Source organism: Parathielavia appendiculata (assembly GCF_033297405.1).
Source record: "Parathielavia appendiculata strain CBS 731.68 unplaced genomic scaffold N657scaffold_1, whole genome shotgun sequence".
NCBI lineage: Eukaryota > Fungi > Ascomycota > Sordariomycetes > Sordariales > Chaetomiaceae > Parathielavia > Parathielavia appendiculata.
The window spans coordinates 2,422,229-2,434,383 of record NW_026944220.1 but is presented as its reverse complement, the minus strand read 5'-3'; the positions used below and the strand labels follow the sequence as shown (position 1 = coordinate 2,434,383).

The 12,155-nt window shown below is 57.8% G+C and overlaps 4 protein-coding genes across 4 annotated transcripts; 2 read left to right on the top strand and 2 right to left on the bottom strand.

The window, feature by feature from the left end:
* The first annotated feature begins 186 nt into the window (after window positions 1–186).
* Window positions 187–4,254, top strand: N657DRAFT_686337 (uncharacterized protein). The gene is made up of 2 exons (XM_062796825.1): window positions 187–268; window positions 378–4,254. Exons 1-2 carry the CDS (start codon window positions 257–259, stop codon window positions 4,197–4,199), a joined length of 3,834 nt encoding a protein of 1,277 aa, XP_062652653.1. The 5' UTR covers window positions 187–256; the 3' UTR covers window positions 4,200–4,254.
* Window positions 3,996–8,574, bottom strand: N657DRAFT_686336 (uncharacterized protein). The gene is made up of 2 exons (XM_062796824.1): window positions 7,634–8,574; window positions 3,996–7,574 (listed from the first exon to the last, which is right to left on the bottom strand). The coding sequence occupies exons 1-2, from the start codon at window positions 8,300–8,302 to the stop codon at window positions 4,491–4,493; spliced, it is 3,753 nt and encodes a 1,250-aa protein (XP_062652652.1). The 5' UTR covers window positions 8,303–8,574; the 3' UTR covers window positions 3,996–4,490.
* A 229-nt stretch (window positions 8,575–8,803) lies between these two features.
* Window positions 8,804–10,795, top strand: N657DRAFT_586323 (uncharacterized protein). The gene is made up of 5 exons (XM_062789800.1): window positions 8,804–9,104; window positions 9,169–9,229; window positions 9,315–9,448; window positions 9,507–9,690; window positions 9,744–10,795. Exons 1-5 carry the CDS (start codon window positions 9,048–9,050, stop codon window positions 10,406–10,408), a joined length of 1,101 nt encoding a protein of 366 aa, XP_062652651.1. The 5' UTR covers window positions 8,804–9,047; the 3' UTR covers window positions 10,409–10,795.
* N657DRAFT_668025 (uncharacterized protein) lies at window positions 10,677–11,788 on the bottom strand. Its single transcript, XM_062795428.1, has 2 exons — window positions 11,435–11,788; window positions 10,677–11,340 (listed from the first exon to the last, which is right to left on the bottom strand). Exons 1-2 carry the CDS (start codon window positions 11,576–11,578, stop codon window positions 10,990–10,992), a joined length of 495 nt encoding a protein of 164 aa, XP_062652650.1. The 5' UTR covers window positions 11,579–11,788; the 3' UTR covers window positions 10,677–10,989.
* Window positions 11,789–12,155: the final 367 nt, after the last annotated feature.

The following is a 12,155-nucleotide window of genomic DNA, read 5'->3' as shown; positions in this document are numbered from 1 at the left end:
CCTAGGTAATAATAAATCAGCATCGAAAAGTCCCGCATCTCTCCCTTTTAAAAGTCTCCAAAAGAGATGGAATCTCCAGGGTTAGGGTTTATATACCAAGTCCAAGTTGCAAAATGCGGATTCATGAGCCAAGAGATTTCACAGCTCAAGGGCATGAATGAGGAAAGAGTGGTCAGGATGAGATCCTGACTTCTTACAGTATACCACTCGGATAAACAAGCTGAGGACTTGTGGGCACGAGATCAGTTTGACGAACATGGCTTCAGAGGTACGGTATTTTCCCGTCCAGCAAGACATCGCCTCGAGACTTTGACTCACTCAACCCGACCATTGCCCCTAAATTAATTGTGAGAGAAATGCCCACTAACTCTTCTCAGAGCCTGGCCGTTATGCGGCTGCAGCATAGGTACGCAATCAGTCCCATAACCGCCCTCGCCTTCTACGAGCTCAGGCCCGAGCGAGTGCTTCTCCTCGCTGGCGAAGACACCTGGCTCAAGGTCTACGACGTCGAGACATCTCAGCTCCTCGGCCAACTCAATATCTTTTCATCACAGCCCATTCACGGCATCCACATTTCCCAGCCCAAGGCCCACCCCTCAAGGTCAAGCGGAATCCTCATCTGGGGCGGCCACTCCGTCGCCCTCCTCCCACATTCCTCCCTCACCTCCCTCATCGCCGGCCAACCTACCCCTCAACCCACAGAATCTAGAACGCCCGACTGGATCTACGACGGCATTCTCTTCCCCTCGGACTCAGACTCAAACCCATCTCTACTCTCCAATCCAACCGGCGCCCTGGTAACAGCCCGCAACGAGATCCTCCCCTTCTCCTTCCCTCCCAAGGCTGCCCCAAAAGAGCATCATCACCTACTCTTCGGCCCCCTGACCTCCCCGTCCCGCCCGATTCTTTACTCCGCCAACCTCGCTCTCCTGACACCCGACACAGTGCTCGTGGCCGGGGGCACCGTGTTCGGCGAGATCATTGTGTGGAAGTACCACGTCGATGGCTTCACCAAACCCGGTTTCGGCACCGGCAGCGCGGCTGCCAGGGAAGGATGCCAATGGGAATTGCTGTACGTCTTTACGGGACACGAGGGTTCCATCTTTGGGGTGAGTATCTCGCCTGAGGTGGAGGGGATCGGTGGGCGGCGTGGGGTAGGGGGCAGGTTGTTGGTTAGCTGTAGTGATGATCGGACTGTGAGGGTGTGGGATATTACCGAGTGGGAGGGGAAACTGGCGGCGGATGGGAGCGAGAGCATGGTTAAGGTGGATCTGGACGAGGCCAGGGAGACGGGGTTTGGGGGCAGTGGGAGTGAGAACTCGGAGACCAGGAGGGCGAATCGGGAGGATGGGGCGCGGTGCGTAGCTGTTGCTATGGGACATGTGTCGAGAATTTGGCATGTCAAGTTCGGGAGGTGGATGAGGGCTTTGGGGAAGGTGGAGGTGCTCTCCTTTGGGGAGGACTGTTCAAGGCAGAGATGGGAGCTGGATGTGGACTTGGAGTGGTGGTGTGGAGGGAGGTCATTGTCTGAAAGGAGGGCCGGGAGTCTGAGGCATCGCGGTGCGAGTACCTGCCACAGCGGTAAGAACATCTGGTCTGTTGCTGTGCTGGACAGGGGGGACAGTGAACCATTGGTAGCGACTGGAGGAGCAGATGGCAAGATTGTCATCTCGGGCAGACACAGCGGCAGCTCGGGTGCCGACTACTACCAAGACTTGGACCTCACCCTGTCCTTGAATGAGGTCTTGCGAAGTGTACCGCAACCCGCCCGTGCGCCCGAAACCAAGGACACAAAACATGCCTTTCAGCGCTACGCTTTCCTGTCGGACACGGTCATGGCAACCACAGCATCTGGCAGACTCTTCCTGGCAACCATGGGAGATACTCTCTCCTGGCAGGAAGCCGCCCTCCCTGAAGCCATTATTGCCGATCTCAAGCCGTACAACGTGGTCAAGAGCCCGGCGAGGGACACGGTCTTGTTGGGGAGCGCAAGTGGAAAGGTCTACCTTGTCCGGAAAGATGAGGTCCGCGCAATAGCCACCCTTCCCGCGAAGGTATCCGACATTATCCTGCTCGATAACGCTCCGAGCCATGCTCTTACTGAGCAACCATGGTCTGTCATCATCAACGTCCTCGGCCTAGACCACGCCCTGCTCCTCCAATTCGACCCCTCCACCAACACATGTACTATCGATTCCCGCAAGATTAGACTCCCGGAACACTGCATCCTCACGGCAGCGGCTCTCTACGACGGCACACTCATCCTTGGCTCCCGAACTGGTTCCCTAACGGCCTGCACAGTTGATGCCAAAACAGGCGACTTGGTTCCTGCCGTTTCCCGCAAGGACTGTAAGACGAGAGACGCCATTACCTGCATCGTACCCATCCCAGTTGCCGCCAGCCAGTTCTCGTTCCTCGCCACCTGCCGCGACGGCAAATACCGCATCTATACGCTCTCTCTCACCGCGTCCGTGAGCTTCACCCTGCAGCACGAAATCTCGCCGCCGCTCAATACACTCGAAGGAGCCTTTTTCACGACTCCCTCCCCAGCCCCAACAAGTACCACACCGCACAAGAAGAGCGAACTGATTCTCCAAGGCTTCCACGGCCCCAACTTCCTCACCTACAACGACTCGACCCGCTCAATCCTGTCTTCCATCCCCTGCGGCGGCGCCCACCGTCCCTTTGCCACCCTCTGCTCTCTCAGTAACCCCGGCCGAATGCGCTTCGTCTTCTCCAAAGCAGGCGACTTGCGGGTTGTTTCACAATCCGCGGAAGGCGAGAAAGTGTTGCGATCCGGCGGTCACGGGAGGGAGATCAAGAGCGTAGCGTCGTCCTACTTTTGCACTTCCACGCCACCTTATCGTCTCCCTATTACATCGCCCGAGGCGGATATCGGTTTCTCTACCCCTTCAACAGCAGACGAGGGAGAGATCCTGGTAGCCACCGCTGCAGAGGACACGACCATCCGAATCTGGCGGCACCCTTACCGCCCTGAGGATACCGCCTCCGCAGCCAACCAGAACACTAGCCTGACCACCAAAATGGACTGCCTTGCCATAGTTCAAGGCCACTCGGCAGGTATCCAAACCCTGCGCTTCTTCTCGCCCGCTCCGCGCCCGCCCAACCCCGGCAACCTGAACTCCAACAGCAGCAGCACGAGACCTGCCTACCTCCTCAGCAGCGCCGGCAGCGAAGAGCTCTTCCTCTGGCGCATCTCACGCATCGACTCGCCCGTCTATGACGCCCTGGCCGTGGTGCGGGAAGCGGTCTGGGACGACCAGTCACCTGACAGGGATCTGAGGATTGTAGACTTTGATGTTGCTGCTTGGTCTCGTTGTCAAAGTCCGAGTCCACGTCGAGAGCAAGATCGAGATCAAGATGTCGCTTCGGACAGTGAGAAGAACTATGATAGGAATGATGATGGAAATGAAGAGGGAATGGTGATAACCATGGTCCTCTCGGATTCAAACGTGCGCAGCTATATCTACTCCCCAGACACCACGAAGAGCAGCGCGAACCAGGCGCATGATTCCGGCTCTGCTTCGCGGGGAAGGGTATTCAAGCTCCTAGCCACGGGCCGATACACAGGCGCCTGCCCGACACAAGCCCGCCATCTCACGACCGATGCCGCGTCAGGGACGGTGGACGTGCTGACGGCGTTTACCGACGGGCACGTGGCAGTGTGGCGGAGCCGTGACGACGGAAGGCAAGAACCAGGTGAGTTCCGGCTGGCGCTGGTGGTGCGGCTGCATCAGAGCAGCATCAAGAGTCTTTACCTGTCCTTCCCCTCCCCCTCCCCGTCCTCCGGAGCTAAGGGATCGGGCGGGAGGTGGTTTGTCGCGACAGGCGGCGATGACAACGCGCTGGGGTTCCTGGACCTCATCTGGGACGAGTCAAAGGAGGAGTATGTCGTCTTGGGCCGGTACCGAGTCCGGGAAGCGCACGCGGCTGCCATCACCGGGCTGAGCGTGGTGAGGGGGGAAGAGTCTGGCGTCACAGAAGTTGCCACGGTGAGCAACGATCAGCGGGTCAAGCTCTGGCGGGTTGAGCGAAGTGTCGGGGGCGGGATCCGGGTTGCTTTGGTGGATAATCGATACAGCTCGGTGGCTGACGCGGGGGATTTGGAGCTCATTGCCCCTGGCAAGCTGATGGTTGGCGGAGTTGGGATGGAGCTTTGGGATGTATCAAGAAGTTAACTAGATGGCAAATAGGGAGAAGGCTGGAGAAGACTAGAGGCAGCAAATGAATCGGATAATACTCATATTGCTCAGGAACTTCCGTAACCCTTGCACCGTGCGCCCTCTGAAATCGGTATTGAGTAACGCCGAATAGATTCCAAGCCCTTCCATCCTCCAAAGCTTCTATCAAATACAATTGTGATGCCATTAACAGGCTGGAGGTAGCCTCGAATAAATCTCTCGCCACCCGCCCGACGAACGTCGACAGCCCAGCCACACCGTGCGCAAGTGACGGACGAGTCAGAAGGCCTACTCCTCCTCGTCCCGATACCGCCACGGCTTCTGTCTCTTCCTAGCCGACCGGTCGACCACGTCATCGTCGTCGTCATCCAACGAGCCTCCCCTATGTCCCCGGCTGCTGCCGCCTCTGCTGCCTCTGCTTCCCCGACTCCCGGCTGCTGAGGCCGAGTCGTCGATCGGCTGGAAGGTGTCTTGACGGTACAGGCCCGAGGTGTTATTGCGCTGGCTGTCGATCCGGGAATCTCCCGCCCCGACCTCGGTGTGTCGGCGCTTTCTTCCTGTGCCGCCGCCGCCGCCGCCGCTCGAGCGCACGGGAGTCTTGTTGCGGTGTGATTCGCGTCTTGGCGTGGACATGGTCGTGGTGGCGGCTCTCTCTGGTCTCTTCGGTGTTGACCCTTTTGGGGTTGACCCCGTGACGACGGTCTGACCACCCTTCTTTGGGGTAGATTTATCCGTGTCATTGTTGAGGCTGCTGATACTGCCTTGGCTGGGGCGGTGGGCCAAGGAGGTTGGGTGCCCCGGCATTGCCCCCTGTGCGTGTGGTCGATGCTTCGGTTTCCGGCCTGCGCCGGGTCGGGCACCGCCTCGCTTAGAGGGTTTTTTGATGGGCTCTGCCGGGGCACTGGAACCTGATCCGGAGCCAGCGACGCCTTGTTGTTTCGGGTTTAGCAAAGCTGTATAAGAGGGCTTGATCGAGGACCGATGAGGGCGATTGGGCCGGCTAGGCGTGTCAGAATTGGTCCTCTCGCCTTGGACGCCGCTGCTCTCGTTGCGTAGTTGCGACCCAGGGCTCACCTCGTCCCGGGTATCCGCCGGGACGGGCGGCTGGTGCGACTTCCTTTTGCGGCCTGCTCCTGGTCGTCTGCCGCCGCGCTTCTTGCGGCGTTGTGTGGGGTGGCCCCATTCGTCGCCTACGTCGTCGTCATCTATCGCGGGTATATCGCCGAGCCAGTTGTCGTCGTCATCGTCGCGTCCACTGAGGCCGTGATCGATGACCTCGCCCTCCGCCTTGGACGTGGTCTTGCGGGCAGTGGGACGCTGCCCGCTGCTCTTGCGCCTTTGTCCAGCAGAACTGTTGTTATCTCCCGCCTTCTCGTTATTGCGCTCGACGAGCTTTTTGGTGAGGTTGGGGAAATTGTCGCCGTAATTGAAGAAAAGCTCCTCTCCGGCTTTGATGTCGCGGAGCGCGATGAACTTGATGCGAAACTCATGGTTGACGTACATAATTCGGGGCATGATGTTGCAACTGTCGGACGCGTGATTGATGTACCGGCTGAGATTGCCGTACATGGCAGCATCAACCCAGATGCCCTCCTGTTCCAGCAAGGTGAACAAGTACGAGACCTTATTCTGCTCGTCAAAGACGTCGCCCCGACGGTTCTCGCGTCGTACGCCCTCGTCGTGGCTGATAAGCTCGCCGGTGTATTCGATGACGAATTCGTCTTGGGCGATGTCTTCGGCGGCGAACAGGCCATAGCCACATGCCTCAAGCTGCGACTTGCCGAGCAGGACCGCCTTGGGGGCTCCGCGCTGCAAGGCGACGTTCTGACACCCGGTCGAATGCAGTTGCTCGTCGTATGCGTTGTCCGGGTCGGCCCTCTCCTTGGCACCGCACCCTCTGCAGAGCACAGGGTCGCACTCCCGGTTGAGTTGCACACAGATGCATGGCTTCCCTTCCTTCTGCCGCTGGAGACATGTCTTCCCAGAGGAGTGGCAGGCGCATCCGGTGAACTTGAGAGCACACTCCTCAGCCGTGCACAGACAGAAGCGCTCGCAGAGCACTGGGTGAGAACCTCCTGAAGCGCAAGGGCACCCGTTGGCCGCGGTACAAGGGCCGTCATGATGGCATGGCGCAAAGAGTTCGCGCACTGCGTGCTCGTGCGTGATGGTCGCGTCTTGCCAGTCACCCAACAGCTGCTTCTTCTTGCGGTCATACCAGGGTATCGCCTTGGGCTTGGGCGGCTCGGAGCATGGCTCAACAGGTGGCAGCGACAAATCCAACTCCTGTAGCTTGCGGTGGACATCCCAGCAATAGCGGCCCAGCACGGCACCGACAAAGCACTGAGCTTTCAGTGACGGGCTGTAGCCGATAGTCGCGAATACCCACTCAAGCACGCTTATCTCGTTCTCAGTCCAAGGCTCAACATCTCGATGAGGATCGCCGGTGTTGTAGCTCCGGTAGCACTGGTTCCTGCAAGGCTGGTGCGATGGCCTACGGGCTGTGCCGTTCAGCAGGCCGTCTTTCTGGGCCTCGACCTGCGCTGCCCACTTTCTCCTGAGGGTTGGCGCGAGGCCTCCTATTTCTTCAAGCGAGAAGCACCGTTTCTGGTTATCCCGCTCGATCTCGCCGTGCTCGCAGTCATGGCTGAAGCAGATCAGACATCCTAGGGTTGAGTAGCTTCCCAGAGCCTCCACAATCTTTTGCATGAGCGCTTCATCGCGAGGTCTTTGGGAGCCGGGGCCGTCCTTGGCTCGCTTGTTGTCCAGGATGGGCTCGACGGACCTGTCGAGCATCAGGATATTGCGCAAGGCTACGCGGCGCAGGTTCCGGTTGTTGTTGAAGACGCGGTCGAAGGCTTCTGTAAATAGCTGCGCTCCCCTTGCGGCGTGAGGCGTGCCAATGTTCTCGGTGTGCGTGTCGAGCAAGTTGGACTTTTGCTGTGGAGTGATGGCGTCTTCGTTCTGCGGCTGGTTCGCCATGTAGCGGATCAAGGTGGATTTTGTGCAGCCATCAATGGCCAGTTTGCGAAGCCACGGCTCCAGGTATGGGGCGAGGGTGGCTGCGTATTCGTTCTGTGCCCTCTTGGCCATCTTCTGGGTCCGGTTCTGGATCTGGAAGCCGGACTTGCTGTCGAGGTTCTCGAGATCCCTAAGCCACGCAGCGTACTTTTGCTCCTCCTCCGAATTGGGGTCGACGTCGCGGAGATGAGGTACAAAATTCAGCATCGAGTTAGGAGCGAGGATGTTCTTGCGGATCTCCACGTGGTGGAATCTGTACTTCGGTACGGGCTCCCTGTCTGGCTTGATGCAGGTCACGGGGTATTCAGCCCGGCGCCCGTTGCCTTTTGACTTGCCATACTCTCCGCTGTGTTGCTGCGAAGGGTCAGCTTTAGCCGCGATAAACACCAATCCTCATCACGGGTGCGACTCGCCTTAAACTTAACAGCCATGGTCTCCACGTCCGGCGGTAACGTATTGCTGGTGTCAATGGCAATCGACGACATGCTGGCAAACGTGTCAACCGTGCTGAGATGCCTGGGCTGCCGCGCCATCTTGTCGGCCTCTTCGAGCACGAAGTTGACGAGCCGGGCATGGCCTTCGCCGACCTCCTCGGAGAGGTCGGCCAGGGCGCTGGCTATCTTGTCGACGGTCCAGTCCATTCTCCTGGGCGTCTGGTGGCCTCTGGACGGGCGAGCTGATGGCTGCGGGGTAGGTTGTCGCGGGCGGGCGGGGGACTTAATGCTGGGCGGAGGAGATTGCGAGTCCCTGATTTCCTCTCGGGCGGAAAAGCGCGGGGCATGGGAAGGGATACCATCGCGGGCATGCGCCGAGGTTCTTCCAGGCAACCTCTCAGGGGAATGTTTGCGCAACGTAGATGCGTGGCTCGGTGCCCTACTCGGTCGTGTCGTAACGTCGGAATTTCGTGACAGGAGCTTCATGGCCGGTATGGAAGCCGGAAAAGCGACGGCAGCGCTGTCATTTTCGCGGTTGACTTGGACCAGCCGGGCAGCGGTGACAACAACGACGTCGTCTGCGGTTAGACCTTCGTCGGATGACGTCTCCACTGTCAAATCGACAAGGTCGGAAAAGCCGGAGGCCATGGCCGGTCTCGCATGTCGGTTGTCCCCCGCTCTTCGTGGTTGTCTGCATCAACCATGCAACCCCATCTGTTCGATTTCCAGGCTGGTGACTTGTTTTATGTCTTTTGCAGTTTGGTTTGCAGCGGGGACAGGGCAACCCGGAACGGATATGCTGGCACCTGACCTCGGAATCGGTTATGCTGTAGCGACACCGGTTTCTCACAGATCTCAATCCGGTACTTTGCAAGGTATTTTGTTGAGTGTTTGCTGGCTGCCGGTATTGTGCTGGTGATGCGTGCTTCCTCGACCGCTGGGGAACACGATCGCGAAAGACGCGAGCCACGCGATTCTGGGCCCCACCGGACTGAGAGTTGGTGCATCCACGCACGGACCAATTTCAGGGTTCCAATGTTGGGCAGGCTTTGGCAGGCTTGAGGTGACGGGGCCATGACCCAAGTGCCAAGGCTGGTTGCATGGCGACGTCATGTCGCTGGACGGTTCAACCGCCAAGCAATCGACGCACGAACAACCGCTGGATCCGATTCATTCGGCCTGTTTCTCGTCTGCAACCGAGCACTTCTCTTTGTCTCGCAACATCCAACGAAATCGGATATTCAGCGTCTGCACCGCCTCCTAGTTCTCTGCTCCCTTCTCGAGTTTCCCAGACGCGCAATTGAGCGGGCGCATTTCTCAACACGCCTCGTGAGACACCTTTGACACCCACCCTCCGTACTCTTCCAACGCAGTACGTCGGGCAACCAATACCATGCATCGCACATATTCCATGCGCGCCACGAGGGCGCCAACGGCATCTCAAATTCAGGTACTTGCCGGCTGGCGTTGCTATTGGGTTGATGAGGACCGTCTCGCTGACAGCATGCAACCAGAACCCGCCACCACCGCCGTCGAGCACAAAATCAGGCCGCCTCTTTGGCCGGGGAGGACTGAGTGAGCTGCGCCCCTCCTATGCGACACGTCGCAGTGGCGTCGTTTGGGCGGGAGACTCATGTTTGGACATTAACAGGTGGTCTAGGACATGCGCTCCGGCGCAATGCGGCCGGCGCCTTCGGGCCTGATCTGGCCAAGAAGCTGTCGCAGCTGGTCAAGATGGAGAAGAACGTCATGCGGAGTTTGGAGCTGGTGGCTAAGGAACGGATGGAGGTCGCCGTACGTGATCCCGCGCTGTACATGGCTGTTCGTGGCAGCTGACTGAGACGCCCGGCAGCAACAATTGTCGCTCTGGGGCGAGGCTTGCGACGAAGATGTTTCGGACGTCACAGACAAGCTTGGCGTGCTGCTGTACGAGATAGGCGAGCTCGAAGACCAATACGTCGACCGATACGACCAATACCGCATCACCATGAAGAGCATTAGAAATATCGAGGCTTCGGTGCAGCCCAGCAGAGACAGTGAGTGCTTCACTCCCAGTCAGAGAGGACATCGGGATGCTGACTTTTGCCAGGGAAACAAAAGATTACGGATCAGATTGCCCAGCTCAAATACAAGGAGCCCAACTCGCCGAAAATTGTCGTTCTTGAACAGGAGCTCGTCCGCGCGGAAGCCGAATCCCTCGTCGCCGAGGCGCAACTGTCCAACATCACGCGCGAGAAGATCAAGGCGGCATACTCATACCAGTTCGATGCCCTGCGCGAGCACTGCGAGAAGGTGGCCATCATCGCGGGCTACGGCAAGCATCTCCTCGAACTCATCGACGACACCCCCGTGACACCTGGCGAGACGCGCCCCGCATACGACGGCTACGAGGCCAGCAAGGCCATCATCCAGGACTGCGAGGACGCGCTGACCAACTGGGTGACGCAGAACGCCGCCGTATCGGCCAAGCTGTCGACGCGGGCTCGAACCCTGTCGCAGCGACGCCGCAACAACATCAGGGCGCGTACCGACGGGCAGTTACAACAGGCCCACGGCCATGACCTGTCGGCGCAGGATGCCCCGCTCAGCGACCGCGACGTGTGGGTGCCAGCCGGCCAGCACAACGAGTATGGTGATGAGGAGGAGACAGCTGAGGAAGAAGAGTTGGATGCGCCGAGCCACTCGGTTGTCGATACCGAGGCCAGTCTGAATGGCGAGCATCGCGGGCGCAATCATGAGCCGGTTGATGCCTAGCCTTTGATAGTGATGGGCTTCGCCGAATGCGCGTTCTGCGGCCATTTTATTTACTCGATTGGATTGTTTGATGAGGGCAGGCATAATAACGAAGGGCGTGGGCAGTGGCGTGGTGGGAGTTTGGGATGCTGAGGACAGGCGCTTTTTCATTCTGCAGGAATCGCGCTGCTTGCCGCGACATCGATTACGCGTAATAGGTAATGATGAACCGGGAAAAGGGATGTATTGATGATATACGAGAGAACGGGCGGAATGCCATACAAAGGGCAAGGTTTCGATTTGGTGAGGAATGGGAAAGGTGCTCGAGCACATGATGATCTCTGCGGCCCATGTTTTGTAGACAATTAGCGTCGGTTCTTATGGGCTCGTCGACACAATCTTGGTTCGTCGTCCTCTGGCTGGACTGTGTTTGTACATGCCCTGTCCTATCATATGCCTCTCCCTGGTGGTGGCCTTTCACCCAGCAAGGCTGCCCATGCAGAGACGATAGTCCCAACTGACTCGTCTATCGAGGTTATACCTCCCCCAACACTATCCTGCTTCGCCCGGCTACTCACAGCACAACCTAACCTCCCGTTTCCTCAGCTCACTGCTACCCCGTGTTCCCGAACCCCCAAGACTTTTAACTCCCTCCCGCGCATCTGGCTCACAAACTCCTCGACCTCGATCCGCGTGATAACGTGCCCCGGAACCACGACCAGCCCAAGATACCGTGACGTCATGTCCAATTTTACTTTGCTCTTGTTTCTATCTTTCCCATGACCTGATTCTTCTCCAGGACCGACATCACCAGCACCATCTCCTTCTCCTGAAAGTGGTGGGTTTGCCCTCGGTGGTGACGGTAATGCGGTAGCTGCCGCGGCAGCTTCGGATATTTGCTGGGCTGAGGGCTGGCGGTATTCGTAGGTGTGTTGGAGGATTATGTTGCTTTGCTGTCATTATTCAACATGAGTTTGATTTCATCAGCTTAAGTGGTCCAGTTGGAGGATGGTGGTGACATGGAGCCTGGAGGGAGATGAAGCTTACAGCGTCGGTGCACTTGAAGGTGCCCCAAAACATGCGGTTATCGGTGATGGTTATACGGAGGTTCTTGTTGATGAGGGAGCGGAGGAAGGTGAGGAGTTCATCTTTCTCAGATTGTGGGTTTAGAAATGAGTTGGAGGTGCTCATGGTGTGAGGGGTGTCGACGGGAAAATATCTATGGTGTTGAATATGGCTGCAGAGGTTGTGAGTTGTTGCCGGAGAGACACTGCAGTTATCAAGGACCCGTCTAAAAGCTCTGATTATGGGCCGTGACAGTGGATTGAGAATTTCGAAACTGGGTTTCAGTGTTTCGCGGTTACCGATAGTTGTATCCTCCAAGCGCAAGCTGGACGTTTCATGCAAGGTATTACGAGAGCCATGAAACTTGTCAAGACAAATCAATCCATCTGTGAGACTCGAGATGCAGCGAGACAAGCAAGTGTACCGGGGGTTGGGCATGGTGGGTCAAGTCGGAGGATAAATGGCCAATCACACTCGACCGATAACGATAACCAGGCAGGCGGGCAGGGGTTGCGGCATGCTGTCATCGGCGTGAAGATGCACCGACCTTCATGGCTTCACTTCACAGTTTCCTCTACTCGTCCTGCCATGCAATCTCTTCATCTGCAAGCGATGTCGTCAAATCCCATCCACTTGGCGACTCTCTGACTATTTAATCTTAATTTAATGAGGCTTCGAATAGGGACCTCTTCGATGAAGGCCG